Source organism: Pollachius pollachius (genome assembly GCF_949987615.1).
Source record: "Pollachius pollachius genome assembly, chromosome: 2".
In the NCBI taxonomy this organism is placed as follows: domain Eukaryota; kingdom Metazoa; phylum Chordata; class Actinopteri; order Gadiformes; family Gadidae; genus Pollachius; species Pollachius pollachius.
Window position 1 is genome coordinate 36,003,751 of NC_136935.1, and position 27,476 is coordinate 36,031,226.

At 44.6% G+C, this 27,476-nt stretch overlaps 1 protein-coding gene across 1 annotated transcript; it reads left to right on the plus strand.

Annotated features, from left to right (window-relative positions):
• Positions 1-3,636: 3,636 nt before the first annotated feature.
• Positions 3,637-27,476, plus strand: pik3r5 (phosphoinositide-3-kinase, regulatory subunit 5). The gene is made up of 18 exons (XM_079729278.1): positions 3,637-3,881; positions 12,462-12,586; positions 14,973-15,076; positions 15,497-15,565; positions 15,859-15,997; positions 17,015-17,084; positions 18,360-18,534; positions 19,442-19,610; positions 19,813-19,881; positions 20,058-20,932; positions 21,329-21,454; positions 21,870-22,001; positions 22,222-22,315; positions 22,693-22,769; positions 23,263-23,356; positions 24,289-24,371; positions 26,466-26,581; positions 26,977-27,476. Exons 2-18 carry the CDS (start codon positions 12,481-12,483, stop codon positions 27,122-27,124), a joined length of 2,646 nt encoding a protein of 881 aa, XP_079585404.1. The 5' UTR covers positions 3,637-3,881; positions 12,462-12,480; the 3' UTR covers positions 27,125-27,476.

Sequence of the window (27,476 nt, forward strand, 5' to 3'; positions counted from 1 at the left end):
GCCAATGAGCTACGACCGTGTGAGCGCCATGTGTGTCTGTGTGTGATTACACACACACTGACACAAGTGTTGTACACTTCTTTGTTATTTGGATAACCGTTCTGCTGTTGGTGTTATGGAGCATAACACGTCGGTTCTCTGACGTCTCTGGTATTTCCAAAACGAGACTCGAGGTGGGGTTTATCTCAGCCATGGTTGAGAAGGAATTGGGGGGGAAAGGAACTTTGGCTTTGCCTCCCTGAAGTACATGAACCGCGACATGGAGGAGAAAGGGATTGTTGCCCGCGATTGTCTCCCGCCGGAGCCCCGCTGCCTGCTGTCCGCCGCCGCGAGGCACCACCGCCGCGAGGCATGCTGCCCGCTTCCGAGGCGGTGGTGCCTCGACAGCAGGGCTCCGGTGGGAGACAATAGTGGGCAACAATCCCTTTCTCCATGTCGCGGTTCAGTCTATTTTAGATTGATATGGAATTGATTTTGGGCTTGATAATGTATATTATATGATATAGATATCTATTTATAATATAAAATTATAGAGATATAGAGCTCCAGGACTCCCGCCGGAGCACCCGGAGTGTTCTAGAATATTTATAGAACACGGTCAAAGGCTGTGTGCGCCTCGCGATTGCGATGCATCCACTGTAAACAGAGCGCATGGTACCGTGGCCACAAGCTGCTCAGGGCCACACCCCCACCCTCCTCCTTGGCCCGCCTCTCTCCTCATTTGCATTAAAAAAAGCTACACACACCGAAACGGTGTATGTTGGGAAAACTCAATGTGCAACTGACTCGTAGTGGCTGTAATTCTGCACCACGGCTGAATTTCAGGAACGTCTTCAAATACTGTGTTAGGGGCCCACTGATATCTATATTAGTAGCATGCTATGGGACCTTTAGTGTTTTATATTTTGATATGTATTGCGTGCAGGTATGAAAAACACTGCTTTGTCTCTGGCACTGTTCCCTCTTGTTTCAAGCACGCGGTTGTCCAGCCGTTGCTTAAGAAACATAACCTGGATGTTAATTGCCCAAATAACTACCGTCCCATATCTAAACTACCATTCATTTAAAAAATTCTGGAAAAAGCAGTCCTCTCTCAAGTACTGCCATTTCTCAACTCTGCCAATGTCTTTGAGCCCTTTCAGTCCGGCTTTAAGGCACTCCACAGCACTGAAACGGCTTTGCTGAAAGTGTCTAATGACCTACTCCTCCCGCTAGACACGGGTGAGAACGCCATCTTAGTCTTATTAGACCTCAGTGCTGCCTTTGACACAGTACACCACCCCACTCTTCTAGCCTGTCTCCATCAGTGGGTTGGTTTTAGGGGCTCAGCTCTGCAGTGGTTCTCCTCCTACCTCTCCCATAGATCATTTTCAGTGTCCATAGGTCAGCACTCCTCCTCCTCTGCCCCTCTGTCTTGGGTTCCCCCAGGGGTCCATCCTGGGTCCAATCCTGTTCTGTTTATATATGCTCCCACTGGGGAATATAATAAGAAAATACAACCTGTCGTTCCACTTTTACGCTGCCGATTCACAATTATATCTCCCTCTGAGATCCAGGGACTGCCTTCCGACGCTCCTAGAGTGTCTCAAGGAGATAAATGACTGGATGGGGGTTGATTTGCTCCAACTTAACAATAGCAAAACAGAAGTTATCATCTTTAACCCCTCCAAATTCAAAAAAACCATCTTCACTGACATAGGTAGTCTAACCCCCTTCTTAAAACCATCTGCTAGAAACCTCGGCGTCATTTTTGATTCAGAGCTATGCTTCAATAAGCAAATCTCCGTCGTGAAGAACAGGTTCTACCAGCTCAGAACCATCTCTAAAATAAAGCACTCCCTATCATACCACAATCTGGAAATAGTCATCCATGCTTTCATAACATCACGGCTGGATAACTGTAACTCCCTCTACCTTGGTCTCTCTCAGTCCCTCATATCACGCCTCCAAATGGTTCAAAATGCAGTAGCAAGACTGTTGACTGGGTCAAAAAAGTGGGAGCATATCACACCCGTTCTTGCTTACCTTCACTGGCTGCCACTACAACAAATGATCATTTTTAAGACTGTTCTTATGGTGTTCAAAGCCCTCAATGGTCAGGCACCATCTTATATATCAGACCTTTTACACCCCCACTCAGCCACTAGGTCTCTAAGATCCTCTAATAAGGGTATTCTACACGTCCCCCGCTCCAGACTGAAAGAAAAAGGTGACCGGGCCTTCGCTGTAGCTGCTCCGCTCTTGTGGAACCAACTGCCACCCGACATTCGTGATGCCCCCTCCATTTATGCCTTTAAATCAAGGCTCAAAACCCATCTTGTACAACCTTGCTTTCCCTCCCCATTAACTATCTGACCCCTGCACTACTGCCTTTGTTTGTGTGTGGATGTCCGGTTTTATGTCTTTTATTTTTATTTTATTCTAATGTTGTTATTTTGCCTTCATGTTTGCCTACTGAATGCAATATGTACAGCACTTTGGTCAGTGCAAACTGTTATAAATGTGCTTTTATAAATACATTTTACTTTACTTTACTTTTTGTTTCCCGCAATACATTTTGCATGTAGATCATTTAGCCGAAGATAACTAGTTCCACATTTTCAGCATTCAACCAAAGGGGAATTCATGCCTGATGCAAATTTCAGGTAAATCGGCTTTATGACACATTCAGAGGAACTCATTATCCTAGATATGCCTTCCCTGAATCCCTTATCTAATATGAGGCCTGGGCGTGCATGTTGTTGACACGGCCTACACACACATGTTGTTACCCCAGTCTACACACGCATGTTGTTACCTCAGTCTACACATGCATGTTGTTACCTCAGTCTACCCATGCATGTTGTTACCTCAGTCTACCCATGCATGTTGTTACCCCAGTCTACCCATGCATGTTGTTACCACAGTCAACCCACGCATGTTATAACCCCAGCATATAAATCTATGATTTTAGTGCTACTGTAGGAGTACGGTCTCATGAACATATGAATATATGAAATTACCATTACAACACTCAGACTAATTGTGCATGTGAGCACAGCTTTTTATTTTGTCATGAGAGTATGAGCAATTATAAAATAAAACTTAGATATATTTTTTAATACATCACAGTACGAATTTTTATATATATGAAATGTGCTGTTATTTAGTCCTTACTTATATTTTATATATAAGATGTAGTGTGTTATCTACTGAGTTTAGAGTTATCACAGTACTATTTGATGCTAATTAACACATTTGTCCTTGCAGGTATTTTATTTTTATTTTTTATAGAAATTCTGAAAATGAGTTGCTTGTGGTTTGGTCTGTAAATTCTGTACAGAAGTTGTCATTGATGTCCTTCTACCGTTTTAGAATGATTGATCGATTATAGCAACCCCAGAGCCTTGTATCACAAGTCATAATAACATCGTAAAACAATGCAGCACACCTGAAAAAGATTAAAAAACAAACAAGGCAGAAATATGTCTTCCTTCTAGGGGCCAACATCCCTTCAACACCCGCATGCACGCACACACACGCACATACTCAAACTCACGCCCACAGCCTTCCTTATTGTGCACACATGCACCTATTTTACTTACTTCCTGTTTGCCCTTTGTATGCAAGCTATAGTATACAGGCTTGTCTGTGTGTGTGAGTGTGTGTGTCTGTGTGCATGTGTGTGGAAGGCACTGAAGGCATCACATGTAGATGAGCAGTGAGGCTGTCTCTGTTCCGTAGCGCTATAGGCCAGACCCAGGATGTGGTGTCACTGCACTCGCTCTCACAGGGCGAGGAACTAAGACGCAGTGGCAGTCAGCTGGAGCCGTCGTTGCCTTGTGATCCAAACAATCCAGACCAGAGATCAGAGTGTATGGGAACCAACCAATAGACTGCAGGTAAGCGGAATGCACAAATTAGTATGGTTTCTGTATGTCTGTGTGTGTGTGTCTGTGTCTGTTTCTGTGTGTGTGGGGGTTCTTTGTGTGTGTGTGTGTGTGTGTGTGTGTGTGTGTGTGTGTGTGTGTGTGTGTGTGTGTGTGTGTGTGTAAATGGAGGATCAGCTGCCTCTGCTCTGACTGACAGATTATTGATTGGTTCAAGGAGTGAATTGTGAGTGAGTGGTTCACAGTTCTGGGGCATCGCCTCCATAGCAGCAAGGAGTTGAGAACATAGTAAAACAACCTACATGTCCAGTGTCCCATCCGTAACTCATTCTAACTGTTGAAACAATGGACTGTTCCACAAGTGTTGACAGGGGGGTTATTGCGCTGTCTGAGTGGGTGGTGGGCAGGGGGTCACATTGATGGTAAACTGTGTTGGGGGAGCTGTCAGAACGTTTTCAGCCCCCTCAGCACGGATGTCCCAACTTCTGCTTTTAGTGCGTATCAACACTGTCTGTAAAATGCGTATTTGGTCGTTTTATAGACATAAATAAGATGTTCTGTTTTAAAATGCTATTAGCGGAAATGAAAACATGATGATGATGATGATGATGATGATGATGATAATGGATACATTGATTACGGTGGTTGGCTTTGGCCGGGCAATTCCTACCTGTGCCTGTGCCCATGCCTACCTGTGCGCATCTTTAAACCTGCTCCAACCACTACCTGTCCCTCAGTTCCATCTATCTATGCTCACCGTAATTCACTTGCGATACAAGAGTATTGGAAATAACCAGATTGTAAATGGAGGATGATGTCGTAGTAAATGTTAATGACGCAATAGACCGCAAGGAGTGACTGCGGTTGTTCTATGATGAAGAGGATGCATTTCCAAGTAAATCCAGAGTTCACGGCATAGATAAAGGCAGTTAGTAATGCGATTCAAGATTTTGCCCCATCCGTGTTTTATACGGTGGTAAGATTGTTATTACCTGTACACACGTTGTGCCTCAATCACAAAGAAAATTATTATTTAGAGTAAATGGATGCTTAAGGTTAAAGTACATTTCCATTTCCTTAGTTCTGTAAGCATGAAACATTGATACGTACAAAGGAAAATGGCATAATCTTGCCATTTCGATGAAGCAAGGTATTAGTCACAATTCAACTTCCATGATGTGTCACCAAATGTGTTAAAGAACATCCTATTACACAACTGGCTGTATCACTAATTTCAACGATTTATATCGTTACACAATCATCAGGTGTTTGTGTGTGTGTGTGTGTGTGTGTGTGTGTGGGGGGGGGGGGGGGGTGTAGATGGAAAAAAGAGAAGTATAACATTTAGCCTTTTTCGTAATTATACTGAAGCTCCACTTTGTAACTTCTTTCCCAACACATGTTTTGCTTTTGTTTGAATTTATGCGAGTGACAAAATGTTGCTGGAATACAATAGCATAAACTCTTCCTTTTTATTTCATGAGTAACAGAAGATATAAAAAAGAGCTCACTATAACCTTACTATCAAATAGCATGTAGCTCAGGAGGCAGAGATGGTTTGCTGGTAACTGCCAGGTTGCTAGTTCGATCCCCAGCTCCTCCCAGCTCCCAGAGTGTCGAGGTGTCGAGGAGCAAGACAACTAACCTTAACTGCTCCCAAAGAGCTGGCTGTCGCCTTGCATGGCTGATGCCGCCGTGAATGTGTGCATGCATGGGTGAATATCAGGCAATATTGTAAAGCGCTTAGGGTGGCCTCTGGTTACAGAAAGCGCTATATAAATGCAGTCAAGTCCAACCTGTCTTGAAGAAGTAGGTGCGACTGGCAGCTCTTCGATGACGTCACCGTCATGCCAAAGAGCCAATCAGCAAAGGCCCCTTGGTGCCTACTGGCCCTGTGTATGGTGCCTAAGTGTGCACAATTAAACAGTCCTCGCTAACAAAACTAGCTGTTATTAAAAGAAACCATGCCCTGAACAGCATGCCTCTCAGTTAACATTGGATAAAAAAAAAAATTAAGAATATAAACCACAATGGAATATAATATTTGTTCCAGCCCCAAAGAAAACGTTTGTTGGTATTCATGTGCTATGTTAATAGATATTTGTATCAACCGCAAGCAGCAAATTTACTTTGCTGCTTGCAGACAATAAAAATACATGACAATTTAAGCAAAAACGTGTTTGTTGTCAACAGCATTTCGCAGGGAAGTATTTTAAATAATGAGAGGAAACAAGAGATACGATCACATATCTGGCAAGAGAGTTTGCATTCCAGTGCCAGGAGTAGAGGCATCTGATCACGAAGGTTGCATTGAATTAACCATTGAAATTTAAATGGGGCCATAGTATCACTTTAAATAATCAGTTATTCTCTCTTTAAAATAGGAGGAAACTGATATTTTTACACTTAACCACACACACACACACACACACACACACACACACACACACACACACACACACACACACACACACACACACACAGTCACACCCTCAACATGTGATCCACAAAACTGTTTCCTGTTTACTGCCATCATATTATCCTACTCTTCATCTCTACCACAGCCAGTAGGAGTTTAAACACTTTTTTTAACAGTTTTACCACGAGTTGCACCCCTTCACCAGATGCAGAAACACACACACACACACACACACACACACACACACACACACACACACACACACACACACACACACACACACACACACACACATATTCAAGGCACACCTGGTTAAGGTGTTGGCTGGCGTTATTAACATGTCCAAAGCTGTGAAAACAGAGAGAGAGAGGTATCAGGACTGTTATTCTCATCAGCTGCACTCTGGGGCTTCCCGTGTACGCTTTTGAGACAGGTTGAGGCTTCTTCAGCCAGTGTGTACAATGTGAGTGAACCTGGAGGGACCGCTGAAGACGGGCACTCAGGCCGGGGGTATTCTCGTTAAGGGGCTCAGAATGGACATGTAGTTCTTGGAGTCCATCTTCTACAGCGCATGACCAGGGATTACCTGTTGGGCCTGAGTGATGTTCCTCGTCGAGCCGGTGGGTGTACATTAAGGGGGGAGGCACTCTGTTGCCGTGGGAACCCTGGAGAAGAAGGCTGTTATTTCCTAAAGTCATAAGAGCCACATCCAGTTGGTCACTGAAGGGGGGCTGGGGGGCAGGGGGAGAGAGAAGTACTTAGAGGCTGGATGGGAATATCACATTTAAATAAATCCCTCTGGGACAGACACATCCAGACACAGGCACACACACACACAGGCACGCACACACAGGCACGCACACTCTCACACACACACACACACACACACATACACACACACGCACACACACACACACACACACACACACACACACACAGCTGGTGCGTGTGTTTGTAGGGGGTGTATATTGTATGGTGATCACAGATCAACAATAGGAAGGCACCTGTTTCCTCAGGGAAGCCAGCTTCCTGTTTGGAAGCAGTTGGCAATGGGATCAGCTGGAAATAAGAGAAAGAAAGAGAGAGAGAGACAGAGGCCATGCAGAATGGGAGAAAGAGAGCAGACAGGGACAGCATGGGAACCCTACACAGGTGGAATCTATGGGTGGGATATGTCCTCTGTTCTCTAGTGAGCTGGGTGAGCCCACTGGTCGTCATGATTAAGTTCTTCCTTAATCATGTCAACCTATTGTATTAAGTTACAAGACTTTGGAAGTCCATCTTTGGTGTCATCTCCTGTAGTCTTGGCGACCCGTGTACAGGATGATACAAACATGGCCTGCAAACTGGTGCAAACTGCACCACTTATGTGCAAAGACAGAATTATCTGCCGTTCTGCTGTGGTAATTTAGCTCAACTCGAGTTTTGATTCGTTTTTCCTCGCTGATTCTGCTGCTACCATAATTGCAGGACAACTTGCAATCCCCATTTTAATAAACGTGTGTGCAAAGGGGTCATCAAGATTAAGTGTCCTCATTTCTTAAGAATTAGAGCTGGGTTAGTGTGAGGAGTGCCCACGAGCTCCTGTGATTAAGAGTCCGTCCTGCATGTTCCAGGGGATTAGTATGTGACAAAACCAGTCGATAATTTATACACGTCTTCTAAACTGTCAAACTGATATATTCCACCTTTTATATTATAAACCAGATTAATACGTTACACAAGCATGGGCTACTACCTGCTAGGTTTGTGGATATGTATGTCGAGAGTCTCGACCATATTTATTTTGTCTGGTGTCAAACTGACATCGATATTCGGACTAACGAACTATACTTGTGATACTTACTTCGACAGCATTACGATTACTTTGACACAATTGCTGCAACGACAGAACAAATACACTGCTATGCTTTGCAGTGTGTTCTAACTGAATATGCAGTCTCCCCGTTTAATTGGTCCGATGACACTGTGCCCCTGTGTTTCGCAGAGAAACGCAACCCAATAGAAATATGCGTCCCCAGTCTGTCTTCACCTGTCTTTTAAAATTTAGATTTAGATTTAGATTTAGGGCATTTAGCATACGCTTTTAGCAGACGCATTAAGCGCTTAGCCCTTTTATCCAAAGTGGCTACAGTAAGTGCATTTGTCAGGAGAAACGAAGAAACTAAGAAATCTATAGATTTGTTATCGCTCAAATCAGATCAACCAAAATCGGGATACATCGACGCGTATATTCCTTGCATTCTATTGTGCCTCACTGCGGAAAGTACCACTGCAGATTTAAATCTCCCTGTGAAGCTCGCGATTGAGTGAACATGAGAACCGCTGCAGGTTCGCGGCCAGCAGTTCACTTGCTGCTTCCTCTGTTGTGTGATACTTGCATGAGAAGGGCGTTACTGTCTGGGGGGCTACACCTGTGTTGTACCTCTGCTACAACAGCTGTTCACTCCCAGCCCGTCCTGTCTCTCCACTGCAGACAGAGCTCTGCCGCTCCCGCTGCCACCGCCGCACCAAAACACTGATTGCTTTTGTCTCGTCTGCTGGGAAAAGTGGAACTGTGACCCTGGATGACACTGAAGGACCGTGCCGGTCATGTCCTCTTACGAAAGCTCAAAAAGGCTAGATCACTCCCTCAGCTGGTGTGTTGGAGAAGCTGCTGGCAAATCTCTGGGCTCGTGGCTTAGGGTGTTTGACTCCCTTGTGTCAAGGTGCTAGGTTTGAGGTCCCTATGTGTTTCTATCTCTCCGTCCTGGAATCATGATGCCACAAAACTACAGTTTATTTCCTCTCTCTCTCTCTCTCTCTCTCTCTCTCTCTCTCTCTCTCTCTCTCTCTCTCTCTCTCTCTCTCTCTCTCGCTCTGTCTCTCTACCCCACCTGGCATACTGTATACAATTGCACACAATGGAGTCCAAGGCATTACCAGGGCCGCTATACCCAGCAGCCGCGACCTCAATAAGGGTCACTCAGGACACATCTGAGCCCGCTCCACAATGCAGGTCAGGGCTGGGCTGGACAGGAGGTGGGAGAGGTGTGTGTTTACGTCCATTCAGCTCAGTGTATTGTTGTTCCATGAATCTAAGTGGCATGGGAGCCATTAGTCCAACGCTTTGTAGGATCATTAAACTCCACTCCTAACTCCTCTTGACTTTTGGCTCGCTCCAGCTTCCCGTCTCTCAATTCCTTGTGTGTGTGTGTGTGTGCGTGCGTGTGTGTGTGCGTGCATGTGTGACTGTGTATGCACCTATTTTAACAGTATGTGTGCGTGTGTTCATGACTGTATGCAGCCATGTGAATAGTGTGTGTGTGTGTGTGTGTGTGTGACTGTGTATGAACATACTGTATGTGAACAGTGTGGGTCTGGCTGACTGTGTCCGCGCCGTGCTTGTGAGTGTAAGTGCATGTGTCTTCGGAACACATGCATGATTGTGTGCAGGTATAGATGGCACGATGTGCAGCAGGTCATGCGTGTTTATGACTGGGCATTCTGCCCTCTCTCTGAATGGGTCAGTACTTCATTCTCCCCCTGTGTCCCGCCGAGCACTTCCACATGCAGACAATGAACATTTCCTACCTCTCCGGCCGCTCTGTTACAAAAGCCCCTCCATTAGGTGAACAATAAGGAGCCCGTGCTCCGTGTCAAATGGTTGATTGTGTGTGAACGCACAGGTCATTGGGCATGCACAGTGTGATGAGCAGAGGTCTATTCATTAAGGCTGAAGTTCGGGAACACAACCCAAAAAGTGCAGGAATCATGTGAGTACAAAATATGATGATCAAATAAGCAAAACGTTTTAGGTGTGTAACATTATAGAAACAAGAGATAGAAAAAGAGTTAAAATAAATTCAGAATTAAAATTAAAGTATTATTTTCATGGGCCAAATTGCATTCTGTACAGATGAGTGTTCAGTCTGCGTTTTAAACCATTCAAACCTTTAAACACATGCTGCTTGAAGGTTTGTTTACCTACTTTCACTACCCAAGTTGCGTTTGCCTACTGTCACAATAGGAGATGAACTTTGTGATCAAAGGAGCATGCAGTTGATGTTTCCGTCGCATTGAGGTCATGGACCCTTATCTTTACAAGAGCCGATTAGCCTCAATGCGGCCAGTAGTTCTCTAAATGTAGCATGAACTGAACTTGTTCTGAATTAGCTGTGTGTGTGTGTGTGTGTGTGTGTGTGTGTGTGTGTGTGTGTGTGTGTGTGTGTGTGTGTGGGTGTTTGTGTTTGTGTGTGGGTGTAGAGGTGTGTGTGTGGCTATGTAGGTATGTGTGGATGGTTGGGTGAAAGTGAGCCATTATTTTCCTCTTTATAGAAGGGGATTTCAGTCATTGGGAATTTGTGAGATGATCAAATAGACAATTGTTACCTTGGTCAATCTGCTAAATACAAAGGCTAAATGTCTCTCTATCGCTCTCTCGCGCTCTGTGCTCCACTCTCTGTAGCTCAACCTACTGCTCTACTACATGCAAGAAGAGACTGATCAATGTCTTTATTTCAAAGTAATTGTTTCATTCCTTTTGGAACATCGCCTATGTCAAAAGGCGTGTTTAAATCCTCAAAGTCAAAAGGGCACGTGTTGGTGAAGAGTCTTGCTGCTGTTTTAAAAGGAACCCAGGCTTATTTCTGTTCCAACAGCAGCAGTGTTTTTCCATATTTGCACACGTCTACAAAATAAAACCCTTCAGTTAGGCAATGTATGACTTCCCTTTACCAAATATTTCCCTCACTAAATACATGCTGAATACTAACATATTCAGCGTGACCGCATCTTTTTAAAGCATTTTGATGGTGTTGCATTTCCCTCGAATAACAAAACCCACATGTGCAAAAGGAAAAGCAGTCAATACAAAAATGTATACATACATGTTTCCCTAACCTAAGAACATTTTAATATACTCCAAAAGGCTGACCTAAAGCATCCAGATGTTTTATCTGGTTGACCAAACCTCTGTTTTCATCGAGTTTAACTGAAACTATTTATTTGATGTACGAATGTCGTTTCTGTGAACGATTGCCACACAATGGTTGTAACCATGGAGTACAGGCCGGTCCGAAGGCTTTGAGGACGCTGTTGTCCGATCTTGTGGAAGATGTTCAGCCTATTGTCCCCACTGACGTGCGAGGCAAGATGTGGAAAGTGCAGTCCAAGATATGTTCACACATGATGAAACGTTGTTTTAGTTTAGGTACAGGAAGACACCTGGCTTCCTGAGGGCCCAGGGACAGCCCCGCTGACCTTTTCTCACTTCCCCTGGGGATATGTCACCTCATCATGTTCATTTCTATCAACCTATCAACCTATCAACTCTCTCTCTCTGTCTCTCTGTGTCTCTCTGTGTGTGTGTGTGTGTGTGTGTGTGTGTGTGTGTGTGTGTGTGTGTGTGTGTGTGTGTCTCTCTCTCTCTCTCTCTCTCTTTTCTCTCTCTCTTTGTCATCATAAATGTCTCTCTAGATGAAAATGAATACAAAATTCAGTAAGAACATTTTGTTTCTTAAGCTGACAAATGGTCAATCTATCACAATTGGCTGGTGGGATGTTACCACTTTGGGCTGTGATTTCCAGACGCAGAAATTATGTTTGTATTATTTTGATGTTGTTATGCTGAAGTTGTAGTTGAGGTTTGCTGTCAGAGAGCTGTATTCCATCCGCCGATAGCCTATCCTTTACCCTCTAATGACCCCTGTAAATAATATTGTCTGTTGTTATTGATATATGTAAAAACTGCTATTTGTTTGCATATCTGCTGGCCATCCACAAATAAGCAAAACAGGAACCCTTGCACATTATTCCTGGAAATATATCAAGCTGTGTGTTGGTGTGTGGTTATGTGTGTGCGTACGTTTGTGTGTGTGGGCCTGCGTGCATTCATGTGTCTGTTAGTGTGCATGCATGTGTGTTTATTTGTGAATGTTTCCCTCTGCCACCATGGGCCCTCGTGCCAGTGTGATTCAGCATGTGATAGAAACCCAAGGCAAGGCTGGCTCTGGGGTACCGGCCTCCACGTGTCACATGATGATGAGCCTCAACCCTCTCTCTCTCTCTCTCTCCCCCCCCCCCCCTCTCTCCCTCTCTCCCTCTCTCTCTCTCTCTCTCTCTCTCTCTCCCTCTCTCTCTCCCTCTCTCCCTCTCTCTCTCCCTCTCTCTCTCTCTCCCCTCCCTCACCACAGGGGGTGCCGAGCCGTGAGCATGCAGCACACGTCCTGCACAGAGGACCGGATCGAGCACGCTCTGGAGCGCTGCCTGGCCGGGCTGAGGAGGAGCCCTGCTTCCCCGCAGCAGACACACGCCCACGGTAGTCATGATAATCATATTAATCATCAGTTTATGGAGGATGATACATAGTGAGTATGTATTTGTGTGTGTGTGTGTGTGTGTGTGTGTGTGTGTGTGTGTGTGTGTGTATGTATGATGGGCATTGCCCCCTCATCCACTACAGAGTAAGGCGAAGCTAAAGCCAAGTCCCACGTTTATTCATGTGTCGTATAAATGTGTCCTTTTGGCGGCTCCTCAGGGCCTCTTATGAAGGTGCTTGCAGACCGCCCCGACAAACACAAGCACCACCCCCCGGCTCCAGCAAGTCGGCCCGACACAGAGCCGACAGGTTTGCAGCGGATATACTGGTCGAAAGGAATTGGCCCACAGCCATTCTTTTGCTGGGGCTGATGTTGCGTTGCTTGGTGTTTGTCAGGGCCGTTTGCAGATACCTGAGGGGTGAAGGGGTGTCACTTTCCAATCATATTCAGAGGTATGTCATAGGTCCAAGGACGACAAGCAAAAAAGATTCAAAGAACTGCAGCGTGTCAACGGAAGGTAGCCATGGCAACCGTGGCAACAACAAAGAAAACGGCGCATCCTGCCTTCCTCTTTATTACTGTAAAGTCAGTTTGTCAGTTAGAATAAAGCTAGCTGTTGTTCATGTCTCACATGTTAACCCAAAGATCAAATGTTCGTCTAGCCCACATTGGTCACATCTCTGCCTTGTTGTTGTCCGCACCATTGAAGACAAATGAGAGCTTGCGTGAGTCAGTCAGTGCATCTGAATCTCCATACATACTGCCCGGCATGCGAGAGTACGCTGTACAATGTCTGGTGGAAACTACAGTCTCTTGCATACACCAAGGAACGCATTATCAACTGGGTCGGCTTAGCTCAGGAGGTAGAGCAGTTGTCTTGTAACCGAAAGGTTGCTACCTCGATCCCCAGCTCCCCCTAGACCCTTAACCCTAACTGCTCCTGATGAGCTCGCTGTCGCCTTGCATGGTTGACTCTGCCGTCAACCATGCCATCTAAATGCCCTAATTGTAATACCCATAATGCATTTCGAGCACAATATCTTAACCAAAACTGTGTTCAAAAAATGTTAGAATGAAATAACAGTGATTTTAGTTAGAAACCGCTACAACCCTTGACAACAAGCACCAATGAACAGGTAACAAAATAATATGTAATTATATAATTATATATATAGTGTTCATATAAACCATGATTCAAATTTGTATCATTATTATTTGAATCATACGTAGACACAACATACATCGTTTTCATGGATACAATTATCACTTGAAACATTAAATAACAGCACGCAAGACAAACTGTTTGTCATACGCGTGTTTATCACTGAGAGGTGTGGTAGTTATGGCGGAAGTTAAGTTAGGTGTTGGAAGTTATGGCGCAGACCTCAGTTTGTGACTAATTATGACCTCGAGAGCTAAGGGGCTGCCACTCATAGTGGAACCACAGAGAGAGAGATAGGGCGAGAGTACAAAACCACCGCCTCAGCTGCCACTATGTCGAGCACTGGTGAATCCATCTGAATGGAGAGTGGGCCGTGCAAAACAAAAACGCTATGAGCAATTACTGCTTTTGGTTCCCCAACCAGCGCATGGATTGATTCATACCTATACCAACACCTGTTGGTGTATTTTCTGTCAGGTGTTCAGTCATAAGAAACAAGTTGTTGGGGGTGTAGGCTCAAGTAAATGTGCCGCATTATTTTCCACACTAAGATATATTAGCTGCTAGCTCTCAGTGAAAGTTTCTACACATAACATTTAGATTCTTAACAGAGAGTCATAAATGCAGCTTATTGTAGATAATTGCACTCCCGTACCCTCACCGCATTACTTGTTAGCAAGGTGACATTGTTTTTGAATCAGGTGGCTTGAGGTTTCCGTTTTCTGTCGAGAAAATAGTACTATCTGAGAATTTGAAACTAGCTGCTCATTCTTCTGCCAACCTTAAAAATCCTCAGTTCTCTTTTCCCGCTTAGTATTTCCTTAGCCCTATACACCACTATAACCAAATTACAGAGATACCATCATTTCCTTCTGTAGAACCACACAACACTGCTTCCTTTAGCATAACTGTTGCACACACCTCCATAGAAACAGATAACTTTACAGTGAATAACACATCTGAATAAGGTGTTTGTTATGTTGAATAAGTGAATATAATGTGTAAGGTTTTGGGGTTTTATCCTTGCATTTTAGTGAAACAACTACAAATGTGTTTGCACATACAGAACATGTTACTGCAGTGGTATTTGTTTAAGATATCAGTTCTTCATCTAAATTGTGTTTATGTTTGTTTTTGTGTGTGTTTTTGTGTATGTTTTTTGTTTGTTTGTGTGTGTGTGTGTGTGTGTGTGTGTGTGTGTGTGTGTGTGTGTGTGTGTGTAGCGGCGACGTGCTCGATGAACCGCTGGAGCTTGGAGGAGCTGGTGAAGAGAGACCCCGAAAACTTCCTCATCCTCCTGCAGCAGATCATCAGGAAGACCAGAGAGGTGGGGAGTCAAAAGTCAAAGGCCCCGCACAGAACTGGGTCCAAAATGTTATTTTTGAATTGGGTCTTTAAACTTGCCAGGGTAGAAAGATCTTACCAGCCAAGCAATTGTTTCAATATAACCTTTTTTTTACCAAGTCGATCTTTCTTTGGGTGGTGGCAGGAGTTTATTTTAAACCGTACAATTCTGTGATGTGATATGATATCAGGGGGATAGAAATGGGACGAAATCTGAACCAAAGCCACCACAGGGACGAAGCGTGTTGTATCACTGTTAACATCCCTGTTAATTTTTTCAACGACCACCATAGTAAACCTTCTCTATGTGTTTGTCTCTCTTCTCTGCTGTGTGTGTGTGTGTGTGTGTGTGTGTGTGTGTGTGTGTGTGTGTGTGTGTGTGTGTGTGTGTGGATGTGTGAAGGTCCAGGAGCACTGTCAGTATGAGCTGGTGGCTCCTCTAGCGATCATGTTCTCCTCCACTCTGCTTCAGGTAATAGAGAAAATTACCAATCTTCAATATTAACCTTCATATGCGTATAACCCAAAGAGCCCACATGTACATCTTGCGTTTTCTAAACGTGCACATTTTCATTATGATTTGAACTAGGAAGGATCCATGGCACTACCATGTAACCCACTATAATCCCATTTCACCAGAAACAAGCTGTTTTAGCATTTGAGGTTTTCCTTTAAATTACCCCCAAACCCCCCTCTGCGTCCGCTCCGACCGCGAGCCCACAGTGAGCGGGTTGTGTGACGTTGCGTCGCTTGTTGTGGGTGCAGACGCCCTTCTGTCCCCCAGACTCTGAGCTGCTGGAGGAGGCCATGCAGGTGTTCCGCCGGTTCCTCACCTGGCCAGAGCCCTACTGCAGCGTGTGTAGGGACCTGCTGTCCACCCTGCAGCAAGAGCTCAGGGCACCAGGTACTCACACCGCTCCGTCCAGACCTGTCTGTCTGTCCTGCTTGTCTGTCTGTTCGTCCTTGTTCGCTCCCTTGGTCTCTTTGTCCGGCCGGCTGACTGCAGATCCGTTCGAATCATTGGCCTGAATGCTCACCAAATGTTTCGCAGTTGGATCCAAAGGGTTTTCTGCCTCAACAGTTCACGTTGTGGCCCATGTGACTGCTGAGATATGGTTCAGATCTACAACCCTGTTTTAATGCGTGTCCTTCTGAGATCAGATCTGAAGAATTTGTGTTGGACAAGGGATATCGTCCCACCCTGCTGGCCAGGGTTGTCAGTGCATTCAGAGATCAAATATAGATGCCTCCATGCAGATGGATGCTAGTATTGTACCAAAAGTAGCAATAGGAAGAAGAACCATTATCTGGCAAACTTGTCCACATGTGGTTGTCACAATGCAGAAAAGAGAAGTCATGGTCAGTTTCCATTGTCATATTTCCTAGAAGGGGGAGTGACAAAATAGAATGCAGAAGTGACTATCTACCGATATGTTTACACGTTAGTTATGTATAAAAACTAGGAAGCATCAATGGCAGTGAACATAAATCAAGCTTAAACAAATGATGAATCCAATGAATGAATTTGCAACTTTAAAAATATGTTTGTGTTCTACACATGTTCTAACACATGTTTATGTTGGCAACCTGGTCGGGACGAAAGTTATTTTATGTTCCAAATGCAACATTCTCTTGGTAATTTGTGTTGGATAGCCATGACAAAAGAAATCTATCCAAAGATTGCCCAACCCCCTTCCAACCTCTTGACCATTGTATGAGTTTTCATTTGTTTATTGACTTGGGAATTTATTTCACTATATGGAAATTCAGAAGATAATGCAGATTACTTTCATATTGTTTCATTAGAAGCTAGCTAGCTAACTTGAATCTTCCAAGCCTCTTGTTGACAAGAGGTATTGGTACCAAGTCTTCTCGGGTATCAAATACATTTAAACCTAAAATTGTTGTCTTCTGTTCCTAGGGATATCGTTCAACAGACTGGTGAGAGAAGAACAAGGACTCATCACCCCTGGCTTCCACTCCAAGACTGTGTAGGTTGAAACCACCACCTTCAGACTTTGGATGTGATAATCTAATGTCTGATTTGTGAGATTACTAATGATGTCTGCAAAGGAGAGTCTTGAACAGGGTTCACCATTAGCCACCCAAGGTGCACAAAACGTAAAGGATTGGCCGCTCAACTTCGTGGTTGTGATCACTGGTTGTCAGGGGACTGGTCGCTAAAGGGCTGCACCATGATGACAGTGATGATAATTGTGATTATTTTGCCCGGTATTGTGATTGCGATAATTCATTGTGATTTACGGATTATTGTAACAACACAGTGTTTTAGGATGAGACACATTCTCCGCCCTTCTTTTCCCTTTTTATAGCCATTTAGAATAAAGTCATATTTGGAGCCAGTCAAAGGTCAGACATCTGATATCACATGTGGTTTGAACTTTGAAGACAGTGAGTCAGTGCGTCGTCTTAGCACTCTCAGTAAAGTTCCCTTCCAAATAAAACATGACACACTGACTTTGTATGAGACCTAACTAGACCATATCTGAAGGATTGTTGATATTCTGGGGTTCTTGTTGTGTGTTCATTTTGTGTTTTTGATTATTTGGCCATATACAGTAAGGCCTGGGTTATTTTCTTCCATCTCGCACTTAACAGTTACATATTTGCAACGCTATATTTAAGTGCTGCATGCAACACATAGTTGTTGCATGCACCCTTAAAAGGCCTCTTCCACGGCTGTGCTTCTACTTTGTCTTTTAACACATAGCAGAATAAATAGTGCCTGGTAATGTGTGTGTGTGTGTGTGTGTGTGTGTGTGTGTGTGTGTGCGTGTGTGTATGTGTGTGTATGTTTATGTGTTTTGTGTTTATGTGTGTTTATGTGTGTACGAGGGTGTTTTGACATTGTCAACACATCTCTTTACAGCTAATACTACTCAGCTTTACTTGGAAAGTGTAATTTTAAACTGACCTTTCAGCAGCAGCTGATGTTATAGCGCTCTCTGACAAAATGTCCCATGGGAATCCCTCTTTTGTGACTGGTGTTGTGTGAGGGTTGGCATCCATGCACCACCTATCCAGCATTTATCCCTGATATCACTTCTGTGCACTCACACAGGCAAAAAGCACTCCCCCTCAAACACACACAAACACACACACACACACACACACACACACACACACACACACACACACACACACACACACACACACACACACACACACACACACACACACACACACACACACACACAATTTGCTCTAGGGAAACGAGCCCTTATGACCCGTGTCTCCCTCTGCAGGACGGTGCTGCTCATGACCCCTGGGGAGGTGCCTCCAGAGTTCCTGTCTGTGGGCCGGCAGCTCAGTGGCATGCAGCACTCCCCCAGGGACAGCTTCATCACCCTCATCAAGCACGCCTACCAGTCGGCCCTGGGCGCCAAATACCCTCTAGCCAGCCTCCACAAAGCCTTGCAGGTGGGGAGAACTCTCGCACGTCACGCCGCAGCTTCAAAGCAGCCGCAGGAAAATGACATCGATGCTGAGTTTGAATTCGAACAGTTCTTTATTTTCCTCTGGGCGATAATGGGGAGAGTCAAACTGCTCCCCCTGCTGGTTGTGTTTAACCTCTCAGGAGAAATGCAATGATTTTCCCAGTTTTAAGAAAATTACATTATAGGCTGGATTGCTAAATGAAAGTAGGCGGCTTAGTAGACACCAACGTGAACCGCTTGCCGAACATGTTTATTGTTTAATTGGAGAGAAAGGTCGCATGGACTATACGTCATCCAGCTCAGGTTGTGTAACCGTGCATGTGCGCGTGTCACTCATTCGCATCTGTACCGTGGCCTGAGCACACTTCTCTCAGAAGTGTGCTCAGCCACGGAATTGAACTGTACTTGAGTACGGTTGGCGTGCTCACACTAGCCAAACGATTTAGACTTCAGCACGGTACAGGTGTGAAACGGACTTTGGCACGGTACAGATGGCCTAGTGTGGGGGCGCCCTTAGTATTCGTATTCATGGCCAAAGGGTAGCATTTGAACTCGATTATGTTTTTTATCTGGAATTGTACCTTTATCAAAATCCCTTTTGATAGCTTTTTGAAAGAATGTCTTGGGGTTCTACTCTATGCATGTTGAATTGTTGCCAATGTCAAAGTTGAGTTTCTTAACTTTAACATCAGTGGGAAAATAAATTTGTTACTCGCTCAACTTGGAACACTACCACTAGATGGTGCACTTCCCCTCCTTTTACGTAATGCAATGAATTGTAACGAGTTCTTGATTCAAATTAATGTGAATATATATATATATATATATTTATAGATATACATATATTTATATATATAATAATACACAATGTTGAAAAACCTCCTTCTCAGGCCAAAAGCGTACAGGAGCTTGGCAACATTTTCTCCCTGGTAACTGATGTCATGGAGACCGCCGCCATCATGGCCGACCCAAGGGAAGGCTGTGATCACATCATCCTGAGCCTGGAGAGCCTCTGGGAGAAGCTGGAGGTCCCAGTCTCCAGTGGGAGACCGTCTGATGGTAGGAGGGCTCGGCTCGTCTTCTACCGATTGAGGCGATATATAATGACGATCAGAAACATGATATAAATGTACCATTGCATGCCACCTTCTATGTCATCCGGTGGTCGAGATTGGTGACCCTTAATAAGAAAATAGTGTCTTTCTTTCAAGAATAAACCAATAGTTCCTATTGGCTAATTCTTGTGTACTCTCTCTTTCAGGCGCACTGCAGACGCTCCAACTTCCGACGCCCAAGTGTTTCATGTTCCCCTGGGAGAAGGACAACTTTGGTAGGACTTTCATTTTATCAACAATCCCAAAAATATCCTGAAATAATCTGTGCAACTTCAACTTTTTCGCAGAGTCAATAGCGTATGTCTGTCAGGTCATCGCTCCGACTCTGGAGCCGCTAGTCACTCGCTGCCTTTGAAGCGTTCACCAAACCTTCTCCTCATTCTTTGTCCAGATGTGCTGAACGTGCTGGTCGAGAACGAGCACGACCTGGAAGACTTCCACACCATGGATGGCCAGACAGAGGAGGAGGAGGAGGAGGAGGAGGAGTGTGTGTCTGGTGACGAAGAGGAAGGGGATGAGCCCCCAGAGGACATCTACTTTGGAGTAGAAGCGCCCATCTTCCCCCACAACCGCAGCGCCGGTCACCGCGCCTCCACCATCTCCACCGGCTCCTCCCTCTCCACCTCCTCCTCCTACTCCACGGTGTCGGCCGCCTCCGGGTCCTACGCTCCCTCGCTCTCCTCCGTGACCTCCAGCAACGACAGCGGCGTGGAGGACGCAGACGACTCCCCTCCCTCCTCCTCGCCCGTCTCCGAAAAGTCCTCGCCTAAGCCGGGCAAGGCCCCCCTCAGCCGCTACCTGCTCCGGATCCTGGTGCGGCCCAAGCGCCGCCGCCACCTCAACAGGGCCAGGAGCCTGGGCAACCCGGAGTCCAAGAACCTGCTGGGGACGCGCACCCAGCGGTCCTCCTCCCTCCCCCAGCAGGTGGATCGGCGCAGCTCAGAGGCTCCGCCACAGCACCAGGCTCTGGCCCTCCGGCACGTCTGCTTCCGCCGGAGGCCCATCCTGAGCAGCGATGAGGAGGCCAAGAGCACCACGCTGCGGGTGGTGGTGTTCGGGGCCGACCACGCCGCGGGCAAGGTGGCCCGGGCCTACAGCAGCCTGCAGCGGCGGGAGGGCGCCTCTCCGCACCTCAGCAGGCTCTTCAGGCTGCAGTTCTACTTTGTGCCCGTGAGGAGGGACTCAGGGGCCCCGCCGGAGTCCCTGAGGGCCCCGTGTGCCGGGGTCCAGGCGGGCTGCACCCCCCATGGAGCGGTGATGTCTACTGTAAGTGGGATAAAAGCTAAAGGCATTCATTATAGGGCTTGTACATCGGAAGGCGTTGTGGGATGTTTTGTGAGTACCCAAGAGAGTATGTAGTACTAATGTAAAACATAGCCCAGGATAATGTACACTTGGACTGCTCAAGACTTTGACATCATGACAAATCATTTAACAATTAATTATTAAATTATAAGTCATTGCGATGTGACGTCAAGATGTACAAGCCCTTTACAGATGATATATGTATCCTTTTTGCTCATTTGTCGTAGCTCACTGCTGAATGACTGCCTTTGTTTTCATCTGCAAATGTTTGTCACCGTAATGTTAAAGTGTAAGGGGAACTTCATTGTTCCACAGAAACTAATCGGGTGTGTGAATGACTTGTTGTTCCTGTTGTAGGACCCTCTAGCATCGGGGTCAGAGGACAGTACGAATGACATCGCCCACCTCCTGGGCTTGCTGGACCCCTGGTACGAGAGGAACACACTCAGCCTGCTTCACCTGCCCGCCAACTTGGTCTGCCAGGTACTTCTAGTCCCCCCCTCCAGCTCACAGCAAGGGGCTTGAGTTCATGCTTTAGGCCACGTTCAGAGTTTTATGAATTGGGGGCATTTCTAATCAACCATGACCCAAAATACACAAGTATATCCAACCTCAGAAAGATAACACAATTCTATGAAATCAGGAAGTGGGGAGTGTATACTTAGCTTTATCTGATGTGCTCTTCCAGGTTATAGAGGTTAAACACTCACACTTACACCGATAAAGGAACTGGATATTATTAGTGTTGTGTCACTCTGTGTGTCTGTGGTTCAGTCTGTCAGAACTAGGAGACCGTAGGAGTCTCTCGTTCCACCCCCAATCATGCAGCTCCATTTTTCTGTTGTGAGACCGAGAAACGAGAATAAAGGGGTGACTCGTGTTGTGTTGTCCCTTGCAGAAAACCTCCAAGAAGGAGTCTCAGTTGCATGACGGTTCATATGAGTGCCGGCTCCCCATCCTGGCCAACCTGGTGCTGTATTACTGTCGCCAGGCAACACGACCCACTCTCATCCAGCTCTATCAGGCCGAGGTTAGACACGCACGCACGTACACACGCACACACACTCACCCTCACACTGTAAACACGGTATATGTTTGGATGCACAAACTGTGTATGTGATATAAATATAATATGATATATATATGTTATATTGTGTTGCAGCTAACTTGCGTCTCTGTTGTTGTGGCTAATGTAAACTGGTGTCTCTTAATGTTGCTGCTAACATTAGCTTGTGTCTCTGGTGTTAAAGCTAACATTAGCAGGCGGTGAAAGGAGGACAGAGGTCTTCATCCACTCACTGGAGCTGGGACACACTGCAGGTACCCGGGCTGTCAAGGCCATGGGTAGGTCAGAAACACACACACGCATAAAAATACACTGATGGTGAAAACTCCTAACCACCCCACATGTATATGTACACACATACATACAGATATATACACAGCAATCACACACACACAGCAGCCAAATATAACTTGAAAGTCTCAGTAAGGTTTTATGATGGAACACAAAGCAGTGTATTTAGTACTTAAGTTTCTTTAGTTTAAAAATCTCTAAGTAAAAGTCCTAATGTGGAATTTTTTTCTGTGTGTGCCGTTTATTTTGTTTGTGTTCTTGTTGACACTAGGACTTATTTTGTTGTTATATTTGGTTTTGTTAAGGAAAACTTACATTTAACATGCAATGGCATTAATTAGTGTCACTTGTGTTCATCTGGAAGGTTCTGCAAAAAAAAGGTTTGGCATTGATGGAGACCGAGAAGCAGTCCCTCTCAAGCTGGAGGTGCTTTACAACAAGGTAAGACGGCCACTTGTCTGCCGCTGCCTGAGATCCAAGATCATTAAAAAAATGCTCTGCTCAAGGGCGAAGGCAAGAGTTTTAAAGACTGCAGTGTCACATGCATGCACGTTCTTTTGCGTGGATGAGAAACTGCAGTAAAACCAGTTAAAGGGGATATATCTTTTTTCCATATAGACAGGAGCAACATGCAAAGGCCATTTTGTTCCTTAAACCAACTTTGGAAAGGAAACGCTGAATTAGTCACAGATATTAAAAGTATGTTACAAGTGTAACATTTTCACTGGCCTCCATGCTGCTCTCTACTGTTCACTGTAGAATGTAAAGTTTTAACCCTGTTTCCAGCGTGTTGTTTACGTTGAACGTGAGACATAAAGAGATTAAACATTTGCCTTTTTTGTGGGTTTCAAACATTTAAAAAACCTGCAAATATGCTCTAATAAATAAGTTACAAGGGTATAACTGACCTTGTGATCTTTATGTTGACCCTCAGGTGGTAGTTAGTGGGCGGAGTCATTGGAAAGGAGAGACCAAAGTGTGCACGTCATTGAACCTGACCAAAGCCTGCAAAAACCCAGAGGATCTAGGTATGTAGTTACCAATGGCAACTGAGCTACTGGGTTATTGTGTTTTTGTTCAAAGGACTTTGAGTTTCATATCTTAAGTTTGCATTTTTATTCATTTTATTTATCAGAACTTTATCAGAAGAGAACAGTGATATGCGTAAGCCTACGAGATAGGCCTACTTTCCCGTGCTGAAGAGATACTTTCTCGTGAGCACCAGATACTTTCTTGTGCTCACGAGAAACTTTTTTTTTTTTTTTACCTGTTTTCTGTTGTTCTGTTGTGACAATAAAACAATAAAATAAAGTTTATTTTTAAACTGCATTACCTTATTATTTTAGTGAGGACTCATAAATAACTACAAATAACCAATGTTAGGGAAATCTGTTTATGTTTTGTTACGACTTTCTTGAATTTCTTTTTAAAATACATATCGGCCGATATATCAGAATATCGGATTTTTAAATCACAAAATATTTGTATCGGTATCGGCCTTAAAAATCCTTTAGCGGTCGGGCTCTACTTGTAAACACTGTCTATAGCAGACTCCACTGATAATGTTGGTTGAGTCCTGTCTAAAGCAGACTCTAATGATAATGTTAGTCCTGTATAAAGCAGACTCTACTGATAATGTTGGTTGAGTCCTGTCTGTAGCAGACTCCATTGATAATGTTGGTTGAGTCCTGTCTAAAGGAGACTCTACTTATAATGTTTGTTGAGTTCTGTCTATAGCAGACTCTACTGATAATGTTGGTTGATTCCTTTCTAAAGCAGACTACTGATAATGTTGGTTGTGAGTCTTGTCTAAAGCAGACTCTACTGATAATGTTGGTTGTGAGTCTTGTCTAAAGCAGACTCTACTGATAATGTTGGTTGATTCCTGTCTAAAGCAGACTACTAATAAGGTTGATGTGAGTCCCGTCTAAACCCGTCTGCTGGTAATGCTCTCCCCCAGACCCTAAGATGGAGTCCCTGCTACTGAGTATGACTGAAGTTCTGAAGAGACAAAACTGTAAAGCAAAGAAGAGCTACAACCAGGTAAGATGTCGGTCACTTTCTTTGACGTCATGTCTGTCTATGTATGTGGATGTGGTTTGTGGGTTTCAAGATGTCACCAGTATCCAACTGCAGCTGCCTGCATACAGATCGCACATCGTGTCGTACTCTGCATGTCTATATTTAGACGTGGCGCAGCGGATGAGGTACAGTATCTCATAACTTGAGAAAGAACTTCACCAAGATGGCAGTGCCTGTTGCACAGGCACTGCAACAGAGACTGTCGTGCTTTCAGGGGGCCCTTAGACACTACATTAAAGGGGAACCATCCCACTGGGCTATTTTCAAGTCAGTTTCTGTAGAAAGATCATGGTAAGTTTGACCAGTGACATCATCGGTACAGGATGTGCGATCACCAAGTGGAATTGGAACCAATTACATAAATAGTCAAACTTTTCAATGATTTTTCATCGACTCGTGTGTTAAGCAATACTCTCTTTTATTTTAACATAGACAAGCTACATTATTAACTGTTAACCTTTAGCCCCATAAGCACTGAACTACGTTTGACCACAGATCTTTTGGACCCTTTTGACCGTTTCAGTTGTAGTAACACAACGATCCCACTAAATAGTACATTTTCCTGCAATGCTGAAAGAGTCTGCGATGGATTCCTGAAGGCTTTTGACTGGCATTTGACAAATACAAAATAAATCCAGAATAGCTACCTTTACTCTTCATATTCATACAACTATAATTAATTATCCATTGCTTATTATTTGAAGAAAATATGGTTTATTGTACTAAATAGCTAGTCAGAATCGATTTGAATACATGCTGAAAATTCCTCTTGGAGTAATATCATTTAGTATTGGGTATAATGTTTGAGCTTGCTACATTTTTTGTTTTAGCTGCATACGTTCGTATTTTGTGTTTGGTTGGACTTCTGTCCTATACTGTTCTGGTCATTGTAACACAAACAAGCATTATATTTACGTTGTAAGCTGCTTTATTCAGAGTGACTTCCAATAGTGAGCCTGAAGTTGTCAACAGAAAGTCAAACAACAATATATTAGTCAAGAATGCCTGCTTGAATAGAAGCCTAAGAGAAAGCTTTTGATATTATTTCGCCGATGACAATTAATACAAAACAACAAAGGGCTTTTAGTCTTAGTTTTATTGGTAGTTGGCTGATTGCCGTGAAAAATCTTCTTGCAATCTTATTCTGACAAAGGGTGCGGCAGGAAAGCATTTTACTCTTGTGTTGTGAAAAGCTACACCAGATTGTAGATTGAACAGGGACATTTAACTTGCGCGTTTTATAGGCAGTTTTGTGGAGAAACCTTCACTCAGTCACTAATTGGGGTTCTATGGCACGCAGCCTTATATATCCGTTACAAGGTATGTAACACCGTGCTATATCACAGTTTAAGTGTATGTATATATATCTGAGATGAACAGTTCGAAAAAGCGCAAAAAAAAACTGAAACAACGCTATAGATTTGGTTTTTCACATGTCAAATCTTGTCAGAAAGCAGACGGGGGATTTTCGCCTTCATATCTTTCTGCTTAACGCTTTTGTCCAGAAGGCTTCAGGAAAACATGTGATGCAGTATAAATATAGAAAGGAATTTGGGGTCTCTGTGGAAGGTTGAATGGGTCAAATACAGGAGACCGGGGTGAGTGTGCTGTTCAATTGCTCATCTTTGGGTCATTAGGTTTAGGCAACACAACCTATTGGTTAGGTTTTTGCAAGATTACTTATGGTTTGATTTAGGACACACAAACGACCTGGCTACGGTTCTGCAACACAACGCAAAGGAATGATGTACACAGGCCGCCTAGAGAACGGCTATCTGACAATGTAATGATATACTAAATGGTAAGGCAGTGCAAACAGAGAACATGATACAGAGAAAAATAAAAAGCATCAGAAGTAAAATGGATAAAAGAATAGTAGAAAACAAAAAAAAATTAGCAACAGCTCAAAATGAAATGGGATTAGTCCTCCGCCAAATCAGCAGAAGGAGTATCCCGTAGGCATGCGTGTCGGAACATGATAGCTCAGTATACGTTAATGTGAGGTCAGCTGCGAGTTAACACAAGTGTGGTTGGCTCTGCTGTGTTCGTCCCCAGTCTCTGAGTACATGGGAGGTGAAGGTGGACAAGGTCCAGGTGACCGGAAGTGAGAACACAACCTTTGCCGTGTGTCTGGACCAAGACGAACGCAAGGTCCTACAGAGTGTTGTCAGGTAGGCACGAACACATACACACACACACACACACACACACACACACACAATGACATGCATACATACACACACACATACGTATACACCCACACACACACACCGACAAACATACATATACACACACAAACAGACACACACAATTACATGCATTCATGCACACTCTCACACACACACACACACACACACACACACACACACGCACACACACGCACGCATATCAACACATTGACACACACACATGTATACAAAATGGCGGACATCACAGTGAACCCAGCACTGCCTCTTTACCAACAAACATACATACACAGACACACTCACACACACACACACACACACACGTGTCCAAAATGGCAGGCATCACAGTGAACACAGCGCTGCCTCTCTGTCCCGTCCAGGTGCGAGGTGTCCGTGTGCTCCAAACCGGACAGCTGCACGGACTGGAGGCAGGCCCGTGTGCTCTCCCCCCAGATCCGACCCCTCAACCCCACCTTCTGCTCCCTGCTCTGCCTGCCCGTACACACCTTCGTCGGGGCTATGCCCTGAAGACACTCCCGGGCCACTCCAAATACACGGAGGGGGCTTCGACTACGGGGGGCCCGACGGACGCTACACTATTTCACTCTCCCTACTTCCCCTCATGGAGGACAGTGCGGCCATGTTGGACACCATGGCTGCTCAGACTTTACCTCCCCCTATTAGGAAAATACTCAGCTCAAGTGTCCATGCAGCTAATGGAGAAACTGGTGAATGAGTCAATGAACTGAGTTACCTGATTAATGCACATGTGGGACCTAAGGTTGAGCTTTATCCATAGACTATAAAAAAATTAGTGTGTCAATTTTTGGGACTGATAGGATGACGCATTCACAAAAACCTTTTGTTTGTTAAAAAGTTT